The following is a 27,577-nucleotide window of genomic DNA, read 5'->3' on the forward strand; positions in this document are numbered from 1 at the left end:
TCCACGCACGCACTATACAACTTTGCAGGTGCAGGCAGGGAGGAGCGGAAAATTTGACAATTTTGACCTTGAAACGAAATCAATTCACAGAATGAACTGCCCGTGAAACTATTTCACTCCCCTGACCTTTTTGTGCAGCGCCTGCCAGGCCGGCGCCACACCCAACGGTGCAGCGCCTAGCTCTGGGGCGTTGCACTCCAGTCCACCGTGGCAGCCCTGGGCCCCGGACCCAGCAGTGCAGCGCCTATGAGGTAGGCGCCACACATGTAATGTGCAGCGCCTAGCCCTTAGGCGTTGCACTGTGACTTAGATGCCAGCCGCCCGCCCCCCTCCCCCCACCCCACCCATTCGTTCCAGGAGTTACAGAACAGCGCCGGCGGCTTCCTCCTCTCCCCCTCTCAATCCCCTCTCCCAAATCCTTCAGATCCGACGATTTGGTCCGTGCATTTCTTCACCAATCCATCTTAGAAGGTACTCTTCTCCGATCCCCTTCTTTCTATCCATACAAAATATGGTATTTCAAAGATTTGGGGAATCCTTGTTTGATTTGATTAGATATGAATCTTGCATGTATTAGAAATTTGCATGTATTACAACCCTTGTTTGTTTGATTTGTGGAACCCTAGTGTATTTTATTTTATTGAAAAGATATGGTTGGATATATAGATTGACATGTTATTTCTATGGAAAAGTTATTTGTATGAAGTAGGCCTAGTTTAGTTTTGGATACATATGCTTTGAATTATACTCGTATTGAGAAAAATGCTTTGGATACATATGCTTTGAATCTTGCATGTAGTAGGCCTACTTTAGTTTTTTTGAATTGAAAAGATAATCGTGTTGACAAGAATGCTTTGTTGAAATTGTTAGGATGGTTTGGCTTCTCGATGATCATTGGGACAAACAACACCGGTCGTACGCTATGTCGGTGGAGCAGCGGGTAATACTGAAAGTGGCCGGTGTTATGAATTTCGTATTTTTTTCAAACACAAATGCCCCATATGTAATGTTATGATTTGTTTGTTTGTAGGAGCTTGCACCTCTGAAGCTTCGGTCTCACGGGATCAGCCTTGGATGGATGCGCTATGATGAGCGGTACACACCGTATGTAAGGGAGGCAGGACTTCTCCCTTTCATTCAGTTGGTCCGCCGGTCGACGCCACCCAACAATGCTGCAGCACTCACCGCGCTTATTGATCATTGGAGGCCGGAGACACACACTTTCCATCTTCGGACCGGGGAGATGACCGTGACGCTGCAGGATATTGCTATGATCACCGGTCTTCCTATCGATGGCAATCCTTTATGTATGAACACCGATTCTGATGGGTGGCGCGCGCAGATGCATGCCCTTATCGGTATGGTTCCTCCGGAGCCTCGGGAACCAGAAGCAGAAGATAAGAAGAAGGAAAGAGTCGCAGCGGGCGCTACTTTCACGTGGATATCATCGAACTTCAGTCATTGCCCTGAGGATGCTAATGAGGACATGGTGAAGACATATGCTCGTGTCTACATGTGGTACGTGATATCCAGGACAATGTTTGCTGATGGCACAGGCAAGAATGCTCCATGGATGTGGCTGAAGGCGTTGACCGTCTTCGATAGCAAATGGAGTTGGGGTTCGGCGACACTGGCTTACTTGTATCGACAGGTATGAAGTTGTTTCCTTTTCACTTCATTGATACATTATCAATGCGCTCTTGCGGCAAATTTGACCATGTTCTCTTTTATGTGCAGTTGGACGAAGCCTGTTGTAGGCACACTGGAGGTATTGGTGGTTGTCTGCTCGCACTTTCCATATGGAGCTGGGAGCGTTTGCCGGTTGGACGACCGAAGACCGTGAAGTACGAGGATTGGGACGATAAAGACGACCCACTACGGCTCCCCACTTGGGCTTACAAGTGGGATGTGTTAAATGAGACGACGGATGATCCCTCGGTAATGTACAAGTTGTACAAGAGCGAGCTGGACGCGATCACGCCTGAGCAGGTGAACCGACATTGCATAAGTGATTATCATGCTTGTATCGTAACTCGATATCAATTTTGCATTCAATCCCATTTTGCAGGTGGAATGGGAGCCGTATGGAAAAGGAGAGAGTTTTGGTAACCCTATGGAGTTCAGGCTGAATCCGATGTGCACTAGGGATAGGGATCTCTGGCATATGCGGTGCCCACTGATATGCAACTGGGCGGTTGAGCTTCACCTGCCACATCGGGTGTTCCGCCAGTTTGGTTTGTTCCAGCCACACCCGCCGGAGTGGGAGGACACGGACAAGTTGCTACACGCGTAAGATATAATTAACCTTGAGCACTTAGCAGCTTCTCGACGGTTTCGATGATGCTAATATTCTGTTTCTAACTTGCAGGTTGGATAGGAAAAAGCAGCGGAAGATCAAGGATTGGGCCAAGCATCACAGCAAGTATGTCGTGCAGTTCGCTCTTAGTGTGGAGCAAGCAAGGGCTGGAAAACGAGCCCAGCTTCGTGAGCACTGCCCGATCGCGTTCAACAACTATCTCACATGGTTTCTTGCAAGTACCCGCGTGGAGGTATGCCAGCCGGCGTATGCTGAGGAGATTCTGGAAGAACCCACCGTTTTTGATGAGGTAGCCCAGCACCAGTACAACGCATTAGTCAGGAAAGGCAACTCAGTGATCCCTTCAGCTCCAATGATGAACTTTGTGGTTAGCCCTTTTTGCTTTTCCATTCGCACTATTCACATCTTCGCTTGCCTAACACTTTGATACCATTTCTGTTCATAGCGTGCCCAGATCAAGAAAGCAGCTGATGAGACCGAGACTATTCTGGAAACAACCCTGGCTGGCAAAAGCGATGGGGAAGTTGCACTTCGAGCATTCATTAAGGTTCACATCTCCTTCAAACTAGCACTTAACATTTGTTGCTACCTTCCATGTTTCATTCAATTGTACATGTTGCAGCGCCAGGGCCAAAAGTTAAGGCGGCTATCAAACCTTTTCGGTTGTCGTGACCCCGAGTATGTATCACCAGAACGGTCTAGGTCGGCGACACCATCAGATCCCGCTTCGGGGCAGGGCCATGGTGAACCTTTCAAGGATGAGGACGTGGGTATGGTCACCCAAGAGGTATGTCACGACGATATATATCCATTTGTTGATGCATTGCTAACTATATCCTCACACACGGTCTTTCCATATCTTCTGTTGATGCATAGGTTGCTGATGATATGACCGTGGGGAGGTACCAGGCTCGGTCTGCGTACGAGTTGAAGCCTAGGACGGGAATCAACAAGTACACACCTAAAGACTTCACCCAAAGAGGCCAAAGAAGCAAAAGGACGGTCGGCACCTCGCGGATGGCGGCTTTGGATGACTATTTGGATGACGTGGACGAAACGGAGCCGGAGCCGGAGCGGGTTCCTCTTCCTAGGAAGGTGAAGAAGATAAGCGTCAAGAGGGGGGAGGAGCCAGCAAGCGTGGAAAGCACTAGTCATCATCATTTTTTTATAATGTTGAACTTAGAGTGGAATTTGTTATGTCGTTGAACTTGGAGTGGTCGTACCTTTTAGTAATGTGGAATTTGTTATGTCGTTGAACTTGGAGTGGTGGTATCTCTATGTTAAACTTGAACTTATTGTGATGGTCCTTTCTAAGAAATGATGTCTGTGGTGAACCCTTTTTGAACCTTAATGTTTATTATACGAATTGTTGAACTGTGGCTGAAAATGACCCAGTAGAGGGGGGAGGAGGCACAGAAGGTAGGCCTCCAGTTTGAGGCAAAAAAATTTGCTAAGTGTTTGTGCAGCGCCTAGCTAGGGGGTGCCACGCTATACTGTGCAACGCCTAGCCGCCAGGCGCTGCACAGTAGAGTGTGGCGCCTCCAGGCTAGGCGCTGCACAGGTCTGTAACTTGACATACCTTCTGTTCCTGTCTGGATAGCTACAGACCTGTGCAGCGCCTAGCCTGGAGGCGCCACACTCTACTGTGCAACGCCTAGCCGGCAGGCGCTGCACTGTAGAGTGTGGCGCCTCCAGGCTAGGCGCTGCACAGGTCTGTAGTTATCCAAAGAGCCGCAATAGGTAGGCCTCCAGTTTGAGGCAAAAAATTCGCTAAGTGTTTGTGCAGGGTCTAGCTCGGGGCGCCACACTATACTGTGCAACACCTAGGGGCCAGGCGCTGCACAGTAGAGTGTGGCGCCTCCAGGCTAGGCGCTGCACAGGTCTGTAACTTGCCATACCTTCTGTTGTTGTCTGCATAGCTACAGACCTGTGCAGCGCCTAGCCTGGAGGCGCCACACTATACGGTGCAACGCCTAGCAGCCAGGCGCTGCACAGTAGAGTGTGGCGCCTTCGGGCTAGGCGCTGCACGGGTCTATAACTTGCCATACCTTCTGTTGTTGTCTGGATAGCTATAGACCTGTGCAGCGCCTAGCCTGGAGGCGCCACACTCTACCGTGCAACGCCTAGCCGGCAGGCGCTGCACTGTAGAGTGTGGCGCCTCCAGGCTAGGCGCTGCACAGGTCTGTAGCTATCCAGAGAGCCACAGAAGGTAGGCCTCCAGTTTGAGGCACTTGGACTTGGACTTAGTGAATTTTTTAGCTATCCAGAGAGCCACAGCAGCTAGGCGCCACACGGTAGATTGCAACGCCCACATGCTAGGCGTTGCACTTGGACTTAGTGAATTTTTTAGCATATGCAAACATAGTAAGTAACAACTGTAGATTGCAGCGCCCAGATGTGAAGTAGGATTGATACGTAGCAAGCAAACAACTGTGAAAAGAACATATGCACGAAGTACTTCACGACACATAGTAGTTCATAACACATAGTACTTCACGACACATAGTAGTTCTTACAACCAAATCGAGGAGGAGACATAGTAGTTCACCGCACATAGTAGTTCTTACAACCAAATCGAGGAGGAGACATAGTAGTTCACGGCACATAGTAGTTCACAACCAAATCGAAGAGGAGACATAGTAGTTCACAACCAAATCGAAGAGGAGACATAGTAGTTCACAACCAAATCGAAGAGGATGACATAGCTCTATTGCGTAGAGCAAGGCCCCTTTCCCTTCTTCTTCTTCCTCTCTTTTTCCTCTTCCTCCTCCCTTTTTCTTATGAGGTGAGCCTCCTTAACCACCCTCTCCATGAATATCTGATTGTTCCTCTCTTCTTTTTCAGCTGCAATTGCCCAAAGCTTCATGGTTCTTTCTTCAAAATCCTGTTGACGCTTCTTCCGTGCCTCCTCAACTTTCCTCATCAACGCTTGCTCCCTAGCGCGCATCGCATTTGCCGCAGTCTGTTTTCGCTTCCTCTCCTTCTCAAGCTCGTCTTCATTCTTCTTCTTTAGCTTGGCTGCATCCTCCTCTCTAAGCTTCTTCGCAACCTTCTCCCACCATCCCTAAGGCCACATGCCCTATAGAAGTTCGAACAAAAGTGGCGAAGCGCTTATCGGAGAAAGCGAGACAACAATCTTGAAGATCATCGGCCAACTTCTTAAGGCCACATGCCCTATAGAAGTTCAAACAAAAGTGCCTCATGCACCATCGATAGTGCAACGGAGCATGCCCGGGAATGTCAATCTCCACAACGTTAAGAATTCCTTGATTCCGATCCGATATGACACAAATTTCCCTTTGAGCGGGTAACACCTTTGTCCTCAAAAGATGCAGAAACCACTCCCAGTTGTCATTGTTTTCCACCTCAACCAAAGCAAATGCCAATGGCAACACCCGGTTATTGGCATCACTTGCTATCGCAACCAACAAGGTGCCCTTGTATTGTCCGGTCAAGAACGTGCCATCAATTGCGATGACCAGCCTACAATGTTCGAAAGCCCTCACGCATTGCTCGAACGCCCAAAAAGCACGGCCAAATACTCTGACTTTCCTTCCTTCATGAACCGTTGTTTGGTGCCCATGAGGCTCGACCACATGAACCATGCCCGGGTTTGTCGCGGCCATGGCTAACAACAACCTAGGGATTCGGTTGTATGCTTCCTCCCATGTACCATACAACATCTTAAATGCGGCTTGCTTCGCCTTCCATGCCTTGCCGTATTTCACCTTGTAATGAAAGATGGCTTTCACAAGGTCAATGACATGTTGGACGCTCATTGTTGGAAGTGTGGATATTGAGTTGGAGAGCCTGTAAGCGATGAACTCGGACGTGAGTTGTTTGTGGTCTTGGGACACAATCTTGCCATCCACCCTTTTGCCTTGGCACATGTGAGTTGGCACACAACTCACTACATACCAAGTTGGACCTCCTTTCCATGGTCTTGCACGCACAATCCACGGACAACCGCCACGGCCTCTTGTAAGTCCAAGTTGGACCTCCTTTCCATGAGCTCTACCACCACCACGACCTCTTGTAAGTCCAAGTTGGACCTCCTTTTCATCTTCACATGCACATGCAACCGTGTAGCGCACATTGACGTCCGAGTTCACCACCTTGTGTGGACGATAATGCGTAACCGAGTAGTTGTCGAGCCACATCTTCAATTCCAACAAGCTGTCGAACTTAGAACCTTTAGCAATCTGGTTCTTGTCGTCTACCAAATCACGGTGAGAGCTTGGCCTAACCCCAAGAGGTTCACATTGGCCACCATCTACCACGGCTTCATCCGCGAGACTAACATCCTTGAACAATGTAGTCCAATGATCCCAACCAAATACCTTCTCGAAAGCTTCGGCCTCCTTCACCGTGAACCCCTCCGCATCAACTTGTTCATCGGGACCATCGTCATCCGAGTCTGATGCATATGCACGGGAAAAGGGACGGAATGGTCCATTGTCTCTTGCAAATGATATTTGTCGAGATCACCCACATTGTTGTCATGGAGATCAACTTCATTGTCATCGTCCGCATACTCATCATTGTCCTCTTGCAAAGATTCATCTTGGTTGTTTGTATACGGGCTCAATGTTGGCCTCACTTCTTGGGTCAAAAGAGGTTCAACAATTTCATCTCGCTTCAAGGGTGGGGGGCTACTAGCAACCAAAGGGGAGGGGTTCCGGTTCAAGTCCAAATGCAAACTTGAATCAACCTTCTTCGTTGCAAATAACTCAAGAGCCTTGTCTAGTGATTCGGCAACCGTCTCCTTGTATGCAACCCAACGTTGCTCCGAGTTGACACACATTGTCTTCCAACGGATGTGCATTCCAAAACCAACATTATGCCTTCCCTCCAACTCAATGACATCACTAGGGTCCATCCAATTCAAATCTTTCCTAACTTGTTGCAAGAGCTCCGCATAGCTAGGACTACTATCAAACACCATGTCAAGCTCATCCGGGTCCGGTTCTTTATTGCCTTTCAAAAAGGCGTCTTTGTCCCCATGATGAACAAACACACATGTTCTTCCCATCCCTATAAGCATTCACAGAACACAAGGTAACATTGCTTCCATGAGTACTAATCCAAGAATTAACACGGAATACAAACCCTAATATATATATATGAAACAACAACCCTAACCCTAACCATAACCCTAACCCTAACCATAACCATAACCATAACCCTAGCCCTAAACCTAACCCTAGCACCAACATAAGAACACCCATAAGAATAACCCTAGCATACTAACAAAGCCTAATCATAGAAATTGGCAAACAAGCATCTCACATCTCCATGCAAATCTCTAGATCCAAACAAAAGGGTTTCCCCAAACTAGCAACAAATGAGCAATGGGAGAACTTTACTTGGATCAAAACAAGGGGATCGGAGATTATTACCTTGAGGGAGGGTTTGACTTCGAAATCCACGGACAAATTCTTCAAATTTGCAAGATTTGGAAGAAGATTTGAGAGGGGGAGAGAGTGGGAGAGGGGGCAAAGCTCGGGGAGAGAGTGAGAGAGTGTGTGGTGTGGGGGGGGGGAGGGGGGCCAGCCAAGTGGCTGGATAAGTCACAGTGCAGCGCCTAGCTGCTAGGCGCTGCACATTACATGTGTGGCGCCTAGCCCGGAGGCGCTGCACTGCTGGGTGCGGGCCCAGGGGCTGCCACGGTGGACAGGAGTGCAACGCCGCCGCGCTAGGCGCTGCACAGTAGGGTGTGGCGCCGGCGTGGCGGGCGCTACACAAAAAGGTCAGGGGAGTGAAATAGTTTCGCACCCAGTTCATTCTGTGAAATGATTTCGTTCCGAGGTCAAAATTGTCAAATTTGCCGGGAGGAGCCCGTTTCCGTTTATTCATGCTCAGGCTCAGCGGATGGCACTGGGTAGATCGGACAAGAGCCGGAACAGCGTGTCATGCTTCCAAAGCGCAGGCGTAACAGTGGTGGCAGCATGTTGAATGAGGTCCGTAACAGTGGTGGGTGGCTCGAGGACCCAAACAAGTGCGTGATCGATGGATGGATGGATGGATTGACGCAAGCCCATGGCCCGGGCCCCTACATGCATGGCTAGCCCAGCCGGCTACATGCACGCTGGATGCAGCAGAGTCACCCTGTTTACCTCATCTCAGGATGAGAGCGTCTCAAAAAAGAAAAAATCTCATCTCAGGATGAGAATGAGGAAGAGATGGAGTTGAACTTGTCAAATTTTTAGCAAGTGCCAGGGATCTCCTCTCCTCTCCTCTGCGGACAAAGTTATGGACGGATGAGCATGGCGTCGCAGGCGGCTAGCTAGTGGCGCGTCGGTCGGAGATCGACCGGTCGATGCCGTAAATGCGGCCGGCCCAAACCAACCCGATCTCTGTGAGTGTCCCTCTTGGCCAAGCTCGAGAGTTGGCTAAAAAAAAGAGCTAGGCTCGAGAGAGGGGGACAGAAGCCACAGCTGCAATAATTCGCGTGGCAGAGCGGGAGAGGGTGGGGGGTTGCAAGAGAGTGAGTGGCAGGGCGACACCGGCCAATGCAACAGCAGGCCCGTCAGGCAGAGCGCATCAGGAGCGCAGAGCATGCAAATCATAAGCCCCACCCCCACCCTGCTGCCGCCGGCCCGGCCGGTCAAAGCGCTGCCCGGTCAAAACACCACCCTTCTCCAATCAGCTAGGCCACCACATGTGAGTGAGCGACACGGTCCGTGGACAGGCACGCGTCGGATCCGTCCAACAACGGTACCGCCTGCGCCATTAACCGCCGTGGTGGGATCCATAATTGACGGAGGCAAAGCATGTCTCATCGATCCCATCACCGTCGTCACCTGCAGAAGTTATCTTTTCCAGTCACGTCCAGGCAAGTTTTAGCTCTGAGAAAAGATGCAGATTGTGACAATGCCGTAAGGAAAGAGGATCAGTCGGTAAAAGCCACTAGCTGTCAGTACCAGCACCGGTCGCTATGAATAATATGTGCATCAAGTCGAACCAAGTCCTACTACAGGAGGGAGGGGGTCTATAAACAAAACATGACCGACACGACACGAGAAAGAAACATTTTTCACACTTCAGCTCCAAGCCTACCAAGTCTACGACCACCGGGAGTGAAAAGAAAAAAGGCGATAAATTAAAATCCTCGAGAAACAGAACTAAACATACGAAGCCCACGAAGGAATAGCACGACTTGCAAGATGTGGGATCTTGTTAACATGGGCCTAGTCCCACAAGAGGTTGATCATCGAGTTGGCCAGCCCGGCCTCCTTGAAGGTCTGCTCGCTCGAGTACTGCAGCTTGTTGATGGCCGCGCCCGGGATGGGCTGCCCGAAGTGGAAGGCCCGCTTCTCCCCGTCCTCCACCTGAGACGAGCAGAACGACCACAGCAACTGCACACACAAGACACAGGGGAAATCATCATTCATCATCAGACTAGCAAGGAAAACAGACTTGGACATTAAGATTTGAGGAAAATGATTTCAGCTGTGTGACCTTGATAGGATCTGCGTGGAGGAAATTCCTCTGGATCCTCCGACCGTCGGGCAGCCGGACCGCCACCCTGCAGAGAAGGTCCCTGCTCACTTTCGGCTCTTCGGGGAGAGGGGGATACTCGATCTTCACGCTCAAGCTGGGCTCCGTCTCTTCCACGGGATTAGACTTCTCATCAGCGGCACCTGATCCTCCGGCTCCTTTGTTCTCCTCCAAGGATGCCGCCACCGCCCGTGCTAGTTCTTCATCTTCACTCTCTACAGCTGTTTTACCTGAAAAAGGAGAAACGTCGTGAGGTAACCGCAAAATGGCAAGATAACATGTGTATTGCAGGCATTCAGATGCTTACAGAAAGGATAAAAAAGGCACACTAGCTGTGTCTGACATAAATAACAATTCGTTTGTTTCAAAAAAGAATGAAAGATCCGACTCAGTATGATTACAAGAATTTGTTTCCTGTGATACAAGTATGTACATCAACAATCACAACAACTGCAGAGATTCGTCCATTTGTTTGTGTTTGGCCCTATGTGTTGATGCTACCTAATATTTGTTACACATGTCGCTCTTAGAAACTAATCTGGGTCAGTGCAGACCAGAAGCAAAAATCGATATAGCCTAAAATCGACAATGACATTCATCCAGGCATGTCTTTACATCCAATTCCAAACAACAGAGGTATCATTGTTGACATATAAAAAAAAAACCTTAGAATAATACCTGAGAATCCAAGACTCAAAAACATATTACTGCACCATCAAACTAGAAGTGGCTTTTAATTCAGGAAATTAAATTATGGTATTTTGGAAGCCATGTATCTACTAACAGATGAGATATGTCATGCAAATACTATCCAACTTTGTTTTTTTCTGTTCCACCGAAAGTTAACACTTAATATGTACTCCCTCCGTTCCATATTAGTTGTCGCCGAAACGGATGTATCTAGACGTATTTCAGTGCTAGATACATCTGTTTGAGCGACAACTAATATGGAACGGAGGGAGTAGAAACCAATAATGTGGATCCAGAAAATGTAAAGAGTGAACACAGCGAAAGCAGGATGTTACAAAAAATATGACTTTCTTGATAATATAGTCAACACTGCCAGTATGGAACTAAATAAATCCACATAAATATACCTTGCCTAACCATAGAGGTTTCCTGGTCAACTTTCCTTGGGCGTTTTTGAGGTTGAGCAGCGTGATGCTCCTTTGGACCTTTCTCCAGGTAAGGCATCAAATCCTGTGTACAGTGAACATGCAGAAAATAGTAAGGAATGCTCGTGTCATAACAGTATATCCACCTAGTATCTGAGCATCCGCATTGTAGAGGCTACTGCCAGTCTACCACTGCAGAGCAACGTGAGATGAAAGACAGGGCTGCGAAAATACCTCCAGCAAACTGTCCGGGTAAACCATTCCACTCCAACCACGCATTTTTTGTCCAGTGATGGGGTCAATTAGGAGAATGGCAGGAACAGAGACCAAATGGTAGTAGGTGCAGACCTTCCTCCCCTCACCGGTATCTTGATAAACCTATGTTTAACAGGATACAACATATCGACAAAAAACTGAGAAGTGCACAGACATGGTTCCATCTAAGGGGGAAAAATGAACAATATAACTAGAACTCTTTGTTGCCAGTATATTTTCTCCATAGTCCATATGTGTACATAGAGGTCAATTTAGGATACATGCAGTCAAACGTTCTAGTACTTTGATCACCAATACACAGAGAACACAACGAGTACTTCACATTTTCTACAAGAGTTGCATGAATCTTGAAGCACTTGACTGGTTAAGTTGGTGGACTTCAACTTTGGGTTGTTAGCAGTTGTGCAACCATAGAAGAGCGAAGCGCAGAAGCACCCCAGTACAAATAATATTTATATGTACCAAACGGGAATGGAGTTAGATTTATCATCAAAGCACTGTCATCATGTCATGTCTTAACAATTTTCTTGCATATAATTACAAGAAACAACAGATGAAAATGTCTAATTTACTGTGTTGACGTTCCCAATAACATTTATAAGGTACCGATGCAGGTGTGATTCTAACACATGGTAGATGAAATACAAATTTAGAGGTTCAGATCCAAGCAGACATGGAAGGAGAATGCAAGGAGGACCAACCTGCCAGAAAATAAAGTTTGACCTGATTGTTTGAGCCACCGCTTCATTTGCCCAAGTGTCTCGATTAAGCTTCAACAGAGAAAAGATCAACAGTCAAAATATTAACAAGGCATAAAATGAAGGATCAGCACAAATTGGCATGAAATATTGAAAATAAGACAGATTACCATGTGAGAGCTGAACTCTTCTGTTGACTGCAAATTGATCAAGAGCCACTTGTCTAGAGAAGAGGCCTCTAACTTTGCCTACATCAACGGGATTCATTTAGGGTAAAATAAAAAATGAGCAATAGATAACTTTGAAGAACTAGCAAATTAATACAATTAAATCTACGAGCGTCAACTGAAAACTAGTTCAGGTGTCCGTAAACAATGAATATGAGACAACGCCATCTCAAACATCAATATGCTTTCAGCGGTTTTTTTTCTTTGGTAATTAACCAAATTATTACTAGGTCAAACTAATTGTATAACAGTAAGGGTTCAATCAGGCAACAGAGGTAGTGTTTGTATACTACATGTACTCTTCCATGATAACAGTTCATATGTCACTAATAGATCAAAACACAAGATATGAAGCCCAAACAGTGTGTGGATGCGATGCAGTTTTGCCGGCATAGTAAAAACATGACTATGGTTGACACAGATAACATTGTCGAGCAGAGAATATAACAACACAATTACAGGGCATGCAGCTGACCTTGTCAAATGGCCCATTGAACATCAAATCGAAAGGTGGGCGATATAAAGAAGCCAGATTATCACGAGAACTGGATGTGGCATTCTGTTCAGAATCCCAAGCAGATTGTCTTGCCTCCTCTTCAAAGTCACGAAATGCAACTGTCGCATTAGGCCGGGTCCTGAAAAGAAGTGACCAGAACGTTACAAAATAATATTGTTTTTGCAGCGCAGTATTTAAGGCATCAGAAGTCAAAGACCCTAATATCTCACAAGTGTATGGAAAACCCACAGACATTCGATACTTAAACCAACAGGTACTTAAAGCATGCAAGTCAGCACGACAAAACTTGCATCACATCATGAAGCACTCGCAAGCAGTGTTTTTCAATTAATTGCAGGACCAAATAAAGCAAACCATATGGAGAAATAAAACCCCGTACAAATACTGTCATAAGCAGGCAACGAGCATAACTACAGCTACAACATAAATGGAAATTTTGACATCAGTAAAGGTCCCCGCATTTAGAATAAATACTTGTCACAAAGCTTTGATTTGCTATCTCTATTTGATTTGCAATAGAATTAAAACGAGAGCACGGTTGGTCAGTATTTGAGGCTCCATTCGGGTAATCCAGAATGGGGCAGAATGGGTCAGCATTGGTTGCCAGCTGCTACGACACTCCTTTTGCTGCCGATTGTTTGAACTTTCCATTTGTTTTCCATTATGAACTGATGTTCTGGCTATGCAAATTAATGGAACCCGGCTCCCATTTGGGAGGCATATGGGGAAAAAAACTGACAATTCAATGGTCACAAACTATTGGAAAGAGATTTTTGTGTACGATACGGGAAAGTGGGAGATCTAGCTGCAAACTGTTGGTTCCAAATATTAGGATAGCTCCAAGAGCAATATTTGTATAACCAGAAAAAAGAGAGCAATATTTGTATGGATTCTACTAGTGCGACAAACATAGGATAGCTCCAAGAGCAAAATTAGTATAGGCGTGTGGCATTCATTGACACCAACTGAAGGCAATCTTAGGACATTTGCAGGCAATTCTAATTTCAACCTTACCTTAAAAATCAACTTTTGGGGAAAAGAAAGATTAAAGTAAAGACAATGGAAGCTTCAACTCCCTCAACCATGTCAAAAAAAATCGTTTCTTGGAATTGGAATCCAAGCACAAGTCCCACTATGAAGCATGCCCTGTCTGATCTAAGCACTTCAGCAAGTAATCCACCTTTAACTTCTAGTAAGGATTAAGGAGAGTGCTCTACCGAGTCATGGTCGGGACAATTTTGTACCACGAATACGGTGATCGTCGAGACAATTTTGTACCATGAATACACCACATTTTCATGGAACAATAGAGGACCACATAGCAATTGTGATATTAATCTGAAACTTGGCGGTGGCTACACATAAATAACAGGATAACATGCTACCACACGAAGTCGCTAGCTAGCGAAGCGCCATCACTTACACAATCATTGGGGTGTCGCCGTAGAGAGTCTCGCGCCTCACAGGCAGCGGCGCACGGACATCGTCGTCGTCCCCCAGCCCCTGCAGCATCCCATCTTCAAGCGCGGCTGCCGGCGGCGGATGGAACCTACAACATCACAGCACACGGTAAGCGCAATCGTACCAACTGAAAAGGAGCCAAGTCACGGCACGGCCAGAGCCAGAGCCGCCAAACCCTAGGAATGCCGCTCCGGCCGACCCACCTGAACCCCTCCTCCACCTCGGCGGCGGCGGCCGCCGCCGCCAGCGCGGCCTCGGCGGCCGACTGGGCCGGCGGATGCGCCCCGGCGAGCGCGGCCTCCCCGTCGATGTAGAAGAGCTGCAGCGCCTCCTCGAGATGCCAGCTCGTCATCTGCGAAAGACATTTGCAGCGCCGCCGCCGGCGGATCGCGTCAGTCAGACGGGCTGGGCCGGGAGATCGAACCGATCGGGAGGAGGGAGGGGAGGGGGGGACGGACCTGGAGGAACTGGGTGGCGGTGTGGGGCGTCTGGCCGGCGGCGATCTCGAGGAAGGAGGAGACGAGGGCGTCCTTCTCGGCGGGCGTCGGGGGAGCGCCGGCCATGGCGGGCGGCGAGGTGGCGGGCCCGCGCTGTCGCCCTGTGCTGTTTGTGTTCGGTCGGTAGGGTTGGCAGAGTGGGGTGGGGTGGGGTAGGGTAGGGTGGGGGAGGAGTGGGAACGAAGCCAGGGGGAGTGGAAACGTGCGGCGTAATGAGGGAGAGGAAGACGGATGAGGAGGAGCAGGTGGGGTTTGTGTGGACTGGGCCGGCTTGGAGAAACGGCCAGGACGATACCGTGGGCCGTATACTTGCAGCCCATTTTAGGGTGCCAACTTCAACTTATCATATTCTCAAAAAAAAAAACTTACCAAAAAGGCTGCCGAGACCACTAGGGTCTGTTTTGGGGCTCTTCACCGACATAATCGACCTGCCGACCAGTGGCGGATCCAGGAATTTAGAATTGGGTGTTCAAATTTTTTTTCCACACTAACAGAGGAGCCAATTCGTTCACAGCAATACAAATTGGTCAGTAGCAACAACATCTGTATCAATAAAAGCAGAAGCAAGCAACTGAAACAGATGAGTCAATTCTGGATCGGCCTTAACAGAGGAGCCAATTCGTTCACAGCAACAGCAATACAGATTAAGGAAATTACAAAATAGATAAGAAAATTACAACTCGACCATACGCTTTGTCATGGCTTGAAAACGAGAAATGACAACATCATCCTTCACTTCAAAAAAGAATTCCCTCTCAATAAATGTAACCAAGCAATCATTCAAGAGTTGATTCCCCATTTTATTCCGTAGCTTGTTTTTCACATAAGTCATTGAAGAGAACACTCTCTCAACACTAGCTGTTGCTACTGGTAGGATTAGAACCAATTTGAAAAGCTTGTAAACAAGGTTATAAGTGACACTCTTGTTTGTCTCGACAAGCATAATAGAAAGGTCGACTATGTTTTTGACCTTTCTAAACCTCTCATCTCTACGCATATCAGTAATGAAGTGTGTAAGTTGATAAGGAATATGCATCAGATCTTCCTCCGTGAAATCCAAGGGATAAAGATGCGCAAGCTTAACCAAGTTTTCCTTATGATAAGTAGCAAAAGAATTTACCGGACTGAATGATCCCATGTAATGAAGTAATTCAGTGTTTACCTCATCAAATCTATCTCCAAGCTCTCGAAGTTGCCTATCAATAAGACCCAAAAACATCTCAACATGGAAGCGATGGAGATTCGTGAGATTTTTGTAGAATCTTGAGGGTCTTCCAGGTGGCTTGTACTTACCATCCATTTGAGGAACTTTGACTTTATGCTTGACACAATAAGAAGTGACCTCTTCAAGGAAAGTTTCCCATCCACCATCATCTCTCAACAATTGCAATTGAATCTTTGTCAAATGAATGAGTTCAACAGCATTAACAATGTCTTGATCTTTCTTTTGCAAAGCACGACTTAAGTCATTGGTGTGCCCAAATATGGTTTGCAACAAGTGTGCCATGAAAACAAAGTCAAATGACTCAAAATATGTCAACATAGTTTCAGCAAGCATAGCCTCATTGCTTTGAGTTGGGTCTCTTACTAACTTGTTAAGAACTAGCCGGATTGAAGGATACATGCGAAGAATATGCATAATAGTTTTGTGGTGAGTTCCCCAACGAGTGTCACCCGGCCTACTCAAACCCATCTCTTGATTCATGCCTTTACCGGTTTCAATTTCCTCCAATTCCAATGCTTTAATGATCCGTTCAGCTTGAGCCACACGAAGCATTCTAATCTTCTTACAAGACATCCCAAGAACATTCAATAGATTAGCAAGTTGTTGAAAGAACAAAACACAATCACGGTTCTCCTTAGCAACAGCAACTAGAGATAACTGAAGTTGATGAGCAAAACAATGCACATAATAGGCAGAAGGGGACTCATCCATAATTAGTTTCTTTAGACCATTGACATGACCCTTCATGTTGCTAGCACCATCGTACCCTTGCCCACGTACTCTAGAGAAGGTCAAACCATGTTCCATAAGCAAACTCTCAATTGCTGTTTTGAGTGTCAAAGATGTGGTGTTTGCAACATGTAAAATACCAAGAAACCTCTCAACCACCCTTCCGATTTTATCAACATAACGCAGACAAAGAGCCAATTGTTCTTGTAGATACACATCACTTGATTCATCGGCAAGTATTGAGAAACAACTATCACCTAGCTCTTCCATCATAAGCCTAGTAGTTTCTTTGGCACAAGAGTTGATGAGGTCTGTTTGTATTTCATGAGCTATCATTTTGTTGTTCTTTGGAGCATTCTTAAGAACCACCTTATTCACTTCTTCAAAATTCTCTGCTAGCCAATGTAGAAGCTCAAGGAAATTACCTTTATTAAGTGAAACTTCTCTTTCATCATGTCCACGAAAAGCTAACCCTTGACCCAAAAGAAACCTCAGGCATTTAAGAGAATATGTCAAGCGAGCTATATATAGAACCTTGTCTTGTTTGGTGGTTGAAGAAAATGACTCTACGATTGTTGTTTTGGGTGCAATGAAGAAATTGTATTTCTCTTGTGCTTTGTTGTGTGCACTATTGATCCCACCAACATGTTTCCCAAAACTAGCCTTGTGATTCCAATTTCTAAATCCTCCATTCACAAAGCAATCCCCACCAACATGTGAATTATCCTTGAAAAGATAACATACAAAGCAGAAAGCAGCATCTAGCTCTTTACTATACTCAAGCCATTTATAAGACTTGAACCATTTAGCTACAAATCGACGCATACCTCCAACAGGGTGTTGTGGAAAAGCATACTTTTTTGGTCGACAAGCCCCTTTTGCAATGTATCCTCTTCTAATCCTGTTCTGGTCATTAACATCATAATCTGCAATAGCAATCCTCTTCCCAGGATCAGGTTCAAGCAGCTGAACATCGTAAACTGCATCTTCAGTGTCATTCTCTTCCTCTATATTTTCAGATTCTTCGCTTGCTTCGTGCTCAATCTCAGGTTCTGCAATTGGACTTGTGTTCGTGGCACCAACAATCTGTAGCTGCTGCTGATTTTGAACTGAAGGGGAGCTCATAGTGCTATGAAGTTGATTCGATGGGGAAGTGTTCTGCACCTGCACTTGCTGCTCAACCTGAACATGTTCTGCAATTGGACTTGTGTTCACTAGAGCCCCTGCACATGCTCTAGATTTCTTCCCAGCTCTACTCCACAAAGTTTTCAAATCAATGGCGATGCTCTTCCTCTTGAGTTTTGAATTCTGTACTGCCTACAATTCAAATACAATTCCTTTGTTATTTTTATGCTAATAAATCAACAGATCCTAACTCCTTTGAATGACATCTATAGCTACTTCTCACTGAATCAAATAGAAACTACACATTCAGTTCGGATTTCACAATGAATCAATCAAAGAATGAAATTTCAGAGTTGGAACTTGGAACTTGAAAGGGGATTCACCTTAGGCTTAGAGATTGAGGTTGTTGGAGCAAATTGCTGCACTGGAGGTAAGCTCCCCTCCGCGGCATCAACAACTGCGGCGGCCGGCGGTGCCGGCGGCGTGACCCACTGTCTCTGTGGCTGTGATGCGGCGCCGTGCCCCGCACTGGGACTGGGTACTAGCTCCTGCTCCTCACCGGCGGCGGCCGCGTCGGCGATGGCCCTGGTGAACTCCTGCGCCGGCGGCTGGCTGTGGCTCGCCATGCCCTCGCGCCGCCGCTCCTGTATCTGTTCGTGGGAATTGGGGAAGGAAGCGGCTGGCCGGGTGCGTGTCCAGGCTCTCGTGCGCAGTCAGGTAATACCTAATGGCCTAATGGGCTGCTCGCCTGCTGCCAAAGTGCACGTATTGGGCCCATGTAGGATCGTATTTCTATACTCTGCCATATATGCCTATATGTAAAAAAATATTTGCATAAATTTTCGGGTGTTCATCTGAACACCCTTGACCCATGGTGGATCCGCCCCTGCTGCCGACCCTGGAGGCACTGGCCTGTCGTGAAACTATGGCTCTGGCTTTGGATTTATGGATTTGCCAATTCACGTAAGGTCCAACAGTATCGACCATCCAACATATGCCTCCTTTGGCGAACCAACATGTGGTCGGATGGTTAGAGGGATTGTGGTATCTTCAGCTCATCAGGGTTCAAATCCTGGTGCTCACATTTATTCCTGAATTTATTTCAGAATTTCCGGCGATGCGCATTCAGTGAGAGGAGATGTTCCCGTCGACGACGAGGTGCCTACGGTGATTTCAAAAATTTCAAAATTATATGCCGGCTCAGTCTTTCAAAGGTGCTTATAGGGGTAGGGTGTGCGTGTGTGCATCCATAGGGGTGAGTGTATGCGCGTGTATATGAGCGCTTGCGTCTGTACTGTGTTAAAAAAACATATGCCTCCTTTGGACAAAAAGGTAATTACTATTGGTGTGACGGCGGGATACGAAAGTCGGTAGTGACAATGCTTATCTCTCTTCTCCCCAGATCATTCCAATAAGGGATAAATGGAAACCGCCTTAGCTGCATCCACGGGGAAACCCTTAAGTATCATTTGGTAACCTGCGTGGGATGAATGATAGTGGTGTACAGGACATGGGGCTACCGCATGTGTGAACGTATCTATACTTGGCTCCACCCACTTGTAGAAACATATAAAATGACTTAGGAATCCGAAATAGAATTATGCTTATGCATCAATCGTGTTAGACACATACTAGTGGGGAATCGAGACTCCCTGGGAACGCTTTAATCCTATTGATTCTGACAACCGTTACTTACATCTCGCACTCTTTTATTTTACTCTTGCTCCTTATTTTCGTGTTTTGCAAAAGCCACTTAATATTTTAAACTTCCGTTTTCGCTTTGCTTGGGATCGCAATTAACTTGACATCACTATAATCTAAATCACTACAAGAGACAAAGTCCATTTCTTGTACTCAATGTGGGATCGATACTCTTACTTCTAAAAGGTTACAACTAAACCATATGCACTTACAAGACATCAATAATGCCTATGAGGTGTGGTGAAAGTTGCATTGCTCTGTATATATAGCCAGAGACTGGTGTAGGAATCGTCGCCAATAGTTGAACGGGCGTCGTCGAGGCGTGGGAGTCGGCGCTGGTTCAATGGTGCTAATTGGGAACCCACACATACATTGATAATTGATGATGCGTGAGTGCGTCTATGTTTCACATTCTCGTTGATCAACATGGGGAGGAGGCCAAATAAATGTTGTATGGACACCAATGACCGACCACTAACTTGTTGGTCAGTGATGAATACATATCACAGACTAGTTAAGAGAACCGAGGTGGAAGAAGAACACATCACTGACCGACCAAATTTAGACCGGTTAGTGCTGACTACCTTGAGATGCTTATCACTACACGTCCTGGGTGGCCCCTCTATGATGACCATCATAGCTGATGCATGGTCAAAGGGCGGTCAGTGATGAGGGGTTTGTAGTGTTCGGATTTGTAGTAGTGTGTCATCGCCGACCATTACAACACCGTTTGGCCATCATCGCATTGTTGTTTGAGGCCTTATAGCATTGCCGCTGGCCGCCTTTATTGCGATCGTCGTCACTGCAGCACCGCCGCCATTGCAGTTGTCGCCATTGCAGCATCGCCATCAATCATCCCATCACAACATTGGCGTTGTGGCGATGAGGAGGGTTGTAGCAGCGGTGATCGTTGTCGCGAGGTCGCCTTTGCTTTGCTGCGATGAGGCGGGTGGCAACAGCGATAAGGTGGGTGGTAGCAGTGTTGGTCGATGCTATGTGGTCGCCTCCAGCCTACATTAGGGCGGTGTTGGTCCGCTTCCACCTGCAATATCTCCCCATTGTTTGAAACATAGCCCATGTTGTAGCTCCTCCCAATGAACCCCACACCGTCACCTTTGCAGCATCTACACGCACCTTGAAGCATAGTCCTGCAGCATAGGGGCCACCCCCAGTAGCAGTAGTGGTTGCCTCGCACTGCTCGCCTCCATCCTGTTACTACTGCAACATGATAGTTCCAACAATGGCGCTGATGCGATGGGAAAGAGTTGCAGCAACGACACTGTTGTGATGAGGACGGCTTGTAGCAGCGGTTGACAGCGGGTGCAAGCTACCAGAGCGGAGGAAAAGGCCTCGCAGACAAGATCCTGCAGAGAGAGAGTGTGTGAGAGAGAGAGAGACAGAAGTAGGTCAATGCAAAATGGGGAGAGAAAATATGTGGTTGATGCTTCGCTGGGGAAAGAGAAGAGGCGGCAAGTGTTACGTGGGCCCCATGGGGACGCATGTCGAAAGTGGGAGGCAGCCGAGCGCGCAACATTATTAGTGGGATCTCCAAACTAATGCGCAACGAGTTGAAGGCAACCAATCACGCACCCCGAGCGCTTGCCTAAGTAGTATGGCTCGGCCCATTTGCATGATCAGTTGTCCTGTCGATTTTTTGGACCAATTTTGTCGACCGGTTTTCTATTAAAATCATATATTAAAAAACATAAATTTAAGAAAAATTCCATAATTTGTTTGAAAAATGTTCCTGAATTTTGTAAATGTTTGAAAATTTTCATCAATTAAAAATGTCCGCATATTTTAAAAATGTTGGCAAATTTAAATAGGTCATAAAATTCTAAAAAAATCATGAATTCAAAATGTTTTTGGAATTCAAAATTACTCACAAATTTAATAAATATTTATGGATTTTAAAAATGTTTAAGATTCAAAAGAAAGTTCATGAATTTCTGAATGTGTCCGAATTAAAAAATGCTCGTGATTTAAAAATAACAAGAACTGAAAAGAAGGAAAAAAAACCCCGGAAACCAACAAAAACGAAAAACAGAAGTAAAAAAAATGATTCAAGAAAGGTTCTAAAATCTTTCCTTTTTTGAGCAACTTCTAAAATCATTCCTAAACCGGTAGGAACAACAGTACGAAAAGTTCAAGTGGCCCGTCCATTGCCGTGTATATTTGCAAAGCAAAAAAAAAAACGTTTTTCTTAGGAAGGGAAGAAATGGGCCGGCCGGCCCAGAGAGAGAGAGGATGGGGCGTAAGATGTCTCGAAATAACGATGTCTGAGAAAAAGACGCACGTAATAAGATTACTGGTTTTGTCTTAAAAAGAAGATTCCTGGTTATCAGTGGTTTGAGATTAAACGTTTTCCAACAATTCCCTCCATCCAGAAATATTTGTCGGAGAAATGAATGTATCCGGACGTATCTTAGTTTTAGATATATCCATTTTTATTCATTCATATGACAAGTAATTTCGGACGGAGTGAGTACATCAGCGTACACAGATAAGAAAAGCTGGTGGAAAAAAGGTGTTGTACATCGCTCATCTTCGGAATCGCGATAAGCGAGAAATAGAGTTATAGAGCCCGCCATGTCAGGGTTCCTTCCTTCCCTCCATTCTTGTGACGATGTGCATTCATCCTGCACCTTAGATTTGTTCCCTATTTCTTCAGTTCAGAGCTAATGGTTGGGATGATCTGCAAGCGGACCACAACACTAATCTTTTAAGAATTCAATGCTAAGTGACCCATTCAGATCAGTTTGTATTCGAATCTGGCTTTCGTGGGTGAATAAACAAATTGCTCGAGGAAGAAAGGAATTTGTTTTCTGAACAGAGAAAGAAAGGATTTTGACATCAGTAGCAGATGACAATAACATAAGGTACAAATAGAATGAGATGGATTACAGCACGACCTGCCTATCGCACAGCTATTTAGAATCAAACGGTGGTATCCTGGAGTACAAAAGGATAAAAGAACAACAATTAGCATCAAACTAAGGGTCCTCCTCCTCCTCCTCCTCCTCTTCTTCTACCTTGTAATGCCCTGGATCCCGATCTGAGAATTGGGGGGAGAAAGGAGAGAACAGAGTGGGTGAGGGAAGACTTGGAGGAAGGGAAAGCTTTCATTCATCACACGCTGCTCGATCTCATCGGTGTCTCGTACATATGTAGCTGCCCTTCCTGGGCTACCCTTACATGGCCTCGGCCCACACACGCACACACTGGACCCAAGCCCACACACACACTTAGCGTTGCAGTTCAGTTATCTGAATAACTGGCTGCACTAGTTCAGGCCGCTACTGATGCATCAGTAGGCGCGACATTGTCCTCCTCTTGAGATGGAGCTCCGTCCTAGATACAAGCTGATGGGTAGCGCTGGCGAAGAACTTCATAATCTTCCCAAGTGGTGGCTGATGGTGGCATGTTTGCCCACTAGACACGGAGTTGCACAACTGGTGCATCGCCCTTCTTCATCATCCTCCGCTCCAAGATTGCCACGGGCTCCGTTTCACCACCAGTGAGATCGGGCACTCGCGGCAGCTCGGCGAAGACTGGAGTGTAATCTGGGGTGAAAGGCTTGAACTGAGAGACGTGAAATACCGGATGGATGCGGCTGTCTGGAGGCAACTGCAGGCGATATGCCAGGGTTCCGATCCGCTCTGTCACCTCGAAAGGGCCGAAGAACTTGTAGGAGAGCTTGCGGCACGGGCGGTTGGCGACGGTTGATTGCGCGTACTGCTGCAGTTTGAGGAGAACTTGTTCGCCGATGTCGAAGGTGCGTTCCGCGCGGTGGCGGTCGGCTTGTTTCTTGAAGTGAGCTTGGGCGTGCGCGAGCTGGGCGCGCAGCATCTTGGTGTGCGCGGTCCAGTCCAGCTCTGGCGATGCCGCTTGATCTTGCAGGCTGGAGCTCAGGTGTGGTAGGCCGCCCAGGTTCGGTTCCTTGCCGTACAGCGCCTTGAACGACGAACACTTGAGCGAGGAGTGGTGAGCGGAGTTGTACCAGAACTCTGCCGCGGCGTGTCGTGTACCGCGCACCGCAAGTACATCTTGAGGCACTGGTTGACGCGCTCCGTCTGGCCGTCCGTCTGCGGGTGGTACACCGTGGAGTAGAGCAGTTTTGTTCCGGCGGCGGCGAGCAATTCGCGCCACATGGCGCTGGTGAAAATCTTATCGCGATCCGAGACGATGGAGTGAGGAACTCCGTGCAGCTTGATGACGTGTTCCCAGAATGCTCGGGCGACTTGAACAGCGGTGAAGGGGTGATGTAGAGGAATGAAGTGCGCGTACTTGGTCAGACGATCGACGACGACCATGATGGCGTCAGACCCCTCGGACTTGGGCAGCTCCTCGAAGAAATCCATGGTCAGATCGTGCCATGGTTCGGTGGGGATTGGTAGAGGTTGAAGCTTGCCGGCGGGATGCGTGTGCTCGTGCTTGGCATGTTGACAGACGGCGCACTGCCTGACAAAATCCTCCATGGCGCGCTTCAGGCCCGGCCAAGCGAACAGCTTCCGGACGCGATGACACGTGGCCGTTGCGCCGGAGTGGCCACTGACAGCACTGTGATGCAGAGCGGCGATCAGCTTGGTCTGCAGCGCGGAATTGGCCCCGATCCACAGACGCCCACGCTGCCGAATCACGCCGTTCTGAAGAGTGCGCCCTTGATCATCCGAGGTGGTGACTGACAGATCGGCCAGGAGTTCTTGCGATTTAGGGTCGGTCTCGTAGGAGTTGGCGACCTCCTGCAACCACTGTGGCTGACAGACTGACAGCGCGTCGAGTGTCAGCAGATGTCCAACCCTGGAAAGCGCGTCAGGGGCGCCATTGTCGACACCTTTCTTGTATCGGAAGGTGAATTGTAGGCCCACCATCTTGGACATGGCCTTGCGCTGCAGCTCAGTCACCAGCTGTTGATCGCCGAGTGTGCAGAGACTCTTGTGGTCGGTGACGATTTCGAATGGGGCGCGCTGCAGATAGGGCCTCCACTTGTCGATGGCCATCATGACCGCCAGGAATTCCTTCTCGTACGTGGACAACTTCTGGTTCTTCACCCACAGGGCCTTGCTGAGGTAGGCGATGGGATGGCCGTCCTGGGTGAGCACCGCGCCCACGCCCGTGTCACAAGCATCGGTCTCGATGGTGAAGGGGCGTGAGAGATCTGGAAGCGCCAGCACTGGTGTGCTCACCATGGCTTGCTTGAGCATGTCGAACGCCTGCTCGGCCTTGTCGCTCCATTCGAATCCTTTCTTGGTCAGGAGCTGGGTGAGCGGCTTCGCGATGATGCCGTACTGCGGAACGAACTTGCGGTAGTAGCCGGTTAGGCCAAGGAAACCCATCAGTTCAGTTGGTGTGGAGGGCACCTGTCAAGCTTACATGGCGCTCGTCTTGCTTGTGTCGGTGGCGACTCCGTCCTTGGAGATGACGTGTCCCAGGTACTCGATGCTCTGCTGGGTGAACAAACACTTCGACGCCTTGGCGAACAGTTGATGCTCGTGGAGTAACTCGAGCTTGAGGCGCAAGTGCTATTCATGTTCCTGTAGGTCGAGACTGAAAACCAATATGTCATCAAGGAAAATGATGATGAACTTACGGACGTAGCGACCAAATATGCTGTTCATCAAGCATTAGAATGTGGCCGGTGCGTTGCAAAGACCGAACGGCATCACCCTGAAGTGGTAATGCCTGTGGTGGGTTTTGAATGCAGTTTTAGCTTCGTCCTCCTCACGCATACGGATCTGATGATACCCCACGCGTAGGTCGATCTTGGAAAAGTATTGCGCTCCCGCGAGCTCGTCCAGAAGTTCATCCACAATTGGTAGAGGAAATTTGTTCTTCACGGTAGCAGAATTCAGTCGGCGAAAGTCGACGCAGAAGCGCCAGCTCCCGTCCTTTTTCTTCACCAATAGGACCGGGGCGGCGTACGGACTCATGCTGTGAGAAATGACCCCCGACTGTAACATCTCGTGCACTTGCTTCTCGATCTCGTCTTTCTGCGCTGGTGAGTAACGGTATGGTTTGGTATTGATGGGCGTGGTGCCCGGCTCCAGGTGTATGCCGTGGTCATACTGACGATGAGGAGGTAGTGACATTGGTTCAGCAAACACATCTTGATATTCAGATAGCACTTTCTGAATATTGGGGGGTACTGGTTCAGTGTTCTCCTTCGCTGGCGATTCGACAGTAACCAGCACGGCCATCCAGATATCATTGGCAACTTCCATCCGGTGAAGTTCATAAGCATCCAATCTAGCCGTGGGAGAGAGATTAGTGGTGTGAACCCCTTGTAGTTGCACCGTTTTGCCCTCTGTTTCGAAAGAGATCCGTTTCAGTTTCCAGTGGCAGTTCATCGGACTGTGGGCAGATAGCCAATCCATGCCCAAAACTGCATCGTATGCGCTCAGCTGCAGTACTCGCAGATCGGTGTGGAACGTGTGTCCTGGCACTTGCCATGCTAACCGCTTCACCATCTTGTTACAGAGCAGGCGTTGGCCATTGGCTACCCGGACAGAGATGGGCGGCAGTGCTTGCGTTTCAACATCGATGCGCTGAATGAACGCCTCACTGACAAAGCTATGAGAGCTACCCGAGTCCACCAAAAGCAGCATCACTTGATCGCCAACTTGTGCGCGAAGATGAACGATGGATGGCGCGTCCTCGCCGGAAATCGCGTGCTGTGATAAGGTACAGCACTCCGGCTCCAGGAGGGCCGGCTCATCCAGTAACTGCAGCGCGTGCACAGTGTCATCCGAGAGGATCTCGCCGAAATCGCCCACCTCGATCATCAGGATTTGTCTGGTGCGCTTGCACTGATGTTCGCGGGAGTACTTGTCACCACAGCGAAAACAGAGTCCATTGGTTCGCCTGAATTCGTGCAGCTGCCGCTCGCGTGCATACTTGTCGCCGCCCGGTCGTGGGGGAGGCGCTGCACGCCCTTGGTTGGGGTTGGGTGTTGCTGGAGGTGGTCTGCCAACTGGAACGATGCGCGGGCACTACAACCGTTGCTTCTCCAGTTCTTCTTCCTGAATCCTCGCGAACACAGCTGCGCGCGTGATGCTTGTTGGGGCCTGCAAACGGACGCCCAATCGCAATTCGTCCTTCAAACCGAGGAGGAACTGGGAGATGAAGAATTGCGTGCTCAAGGTTGGATCCAGAGACAATAGGTGGTACATGGAGGTCTCAAATTGCTGACGGTACTCCTGCACACTCCCTGTCTGTCGCAGTTGCACTAGCTGGTGCATTTGGGCTTCGAATTCTTCAGGTCCGAACTCTGCTTCCACCGCTGTTCTGAATGCTGGCCACGACAGAGCAGGATGCGTCTGTCGGTATGCCTGAAGCCACATCGCGGCGATCCCATCCATGTACAGACCGGCGGTGGTGACCCAGCTGTGCTGCGGCACCCGGTAGAGCTTGAAGTAAGAGAGGCACCGCTCCAGCCAGATGCGCGGCGCGTCGCCGTTGAAACGGGGGAAGTCGTGCTTGGGCGGCTTGGTGTAGTGCTCGGCGCCCCGTTCGTACGCTGTGGGCGAGTTTTGCAGCAACAGGGGCAGCCCATGATTGATGAGCCGGGCGAACGGCAATTGAGCTGCGCCCTCCGTGTAGAGCGGTGGTGGCAGAGGTGGGCGGGTCGTCGGAGGCGGAGGTGGGGGCGCGGGGTGGGAAGGGCCTGAGGTCGTCGACGTCCCGGACGCAGATGCCGCGAGGTTGCTTGCCGCGGCGGGATCGAGAGGCGGAGGAGATTTGCGGGCCTCATCCACATCTGCCTGTGTGAGATCGATTTGCCTCGCTAGGTGCTTGAGCTCGGTGGAGACTTGGTCGTTGTAGGCGACTTGCGCTTGGTGGCGCTCATCGGCGGTCTTCTGGCTGGCGTCGAGGCGGCGGAGGATGGTCTCGAGCAGGCTCTGCATCTTGTCCGTGGTCTCCGTCATCGCATCCAGCACGCGGCGGGTCTGTGCTGAGGGCTTGGACGACGCCGTGGTCGCGCTCCGGATCCGGCGAACCCCGAGTAGGATTTCGAGCGAGCTCGCCGGAGCGGCTCGTACCTAGCTCCGTGGGTGTTACCGCCTGATCGAGGGGACGCGGCGGACGGCGGCGGCGGGTGGTGGAGAAAATTTAGGGAAGGCTCTGAATACCAGATTGTAATGCCCTGGATCCCGATCTGAGAATTGGGGGGAGAAAGGAGAGAACAGAGT

At 48.5% G+C, this 27,577-nt stretch overlaps 2 protein-coding genes across 2 annotated transcripts; one reads left to right on the forward strand and one right to left on the reverse strand.

The window, feature by feature from the left end:
• The first annotated feature begins 871 nt into the window (after positions 1-871).
• LOC123056102 (uncharacterized) lies at positions 872-4,409 on the forward strand. Its single transcript, XM_044479838.1, has 9 exons — positions 872-940; positions 1,031-1,144; positions 1,376-1,651; positions 1,738-1,989; positions 2,246-2,286; positions 2,507-2,684; positions 3,194-3,448; positions 4,104-4,197; positions 4,387-4,409. The coding sequence occupies exons 1-9, from the start codon at positions 872-874 to the stop codon at positions 4,407-4,409; spliced, it is 1,302 nt and encodes a 433-aa protein (XP_044335773.1).
• Positions 4,410-9,217: 4,808 nt separating this feature from the next.
• On the reverse strand, positions 9,218-14,806 carry LOC123055131 (plant UBX domain-containing protein 7). The gene is made up of 10 exons (XM_044479071.1): positions 14,570-14,806; positions 14,315-14,463; positions 14,074-14,199; positions 12,609-12,768; positions 12,077-12,154; positions 11,910-11,978; positions 11,167-11,310; positions 10,915-11,017; positions 9,779-10,047; positions 9,218-9,675 (listed from the first exon to the last, which is right to left on the reverse strand). Exons 1-10 carry the CDS (start codon positions 14,672-14,674, stop codon positions 9,508-9,510), a joined length of 1,371 nt encoding a protein of 456 aa, XP_044335006.1. The 5' UTR covers positions 14,675-14,806; the 3' UTR covers positions 9,218-9,507.
• Positions 14,807-27,577: the final 12,771 nt, after the last annotated feature.

Source organism: Triticum aestivum, chromosome 2D (assembly GCF_018294505.1).
Source record: "Triticum aestivum cultivar Chinese Spring chromosome 2D, IWGSC CS RefSeq v2.1, whole genome shotgun sequence".
Lineage (NCBI taxonomy): Eukaryota > Viridiplantae > Streptophyta > Magnoliopsida > Poales > Poaceae > Triticum > Triticum aestivum.

Excerpts from the sequence above, each read along its gene's own strand:
- LOC123055131 (XM_044479071.1), bottom strand. The coding sequence starts at position 14,674 with ATGGCCGGCGCTCCCCCGACGCCCGCCGAGAAGGACGCCCTCGTCTCC. Across the intron at positions 14,464-14,569 it reads CCGCCACCCAGTTCCTCCAG|ATGACGAGCTGGCATCTCGA; the intron begins GTCCGTCCCCCC and ends TGTCTTTCGCAG. Across the intron at positions 14,200-14,314 it reads GAGGTGGAGGAGGGGTTCAG|GTTCCATCCGCCGCCGGCAG; the intron begins GTGGGTCGGCCG and ends GTGATGTTGTAG.
- LOC123056102 (XM_044479838.1), top strand. The coding sequence starts at position 872 with ATGGTTTGGCTTCTCGATGATCATTGGGACAAACAACACCGGTCGTAC. Across the intron at positions 941-1,030 it reads CTATGTCGGTGGAGCAGCGG|GAGCTTGCACCTCTGAAGCT; the intron begins GTAATACTGAAA and ends GTTTGTTTGTAG. Across the intron at positions 3,449-4,103 it reads TCAAGAGGGGGGAGGAGCCA|GGTCTAGCTCGGGGCGCCAC; the intron begins GCAAGCGTGGAA and ends GTGTTTGTGCAG.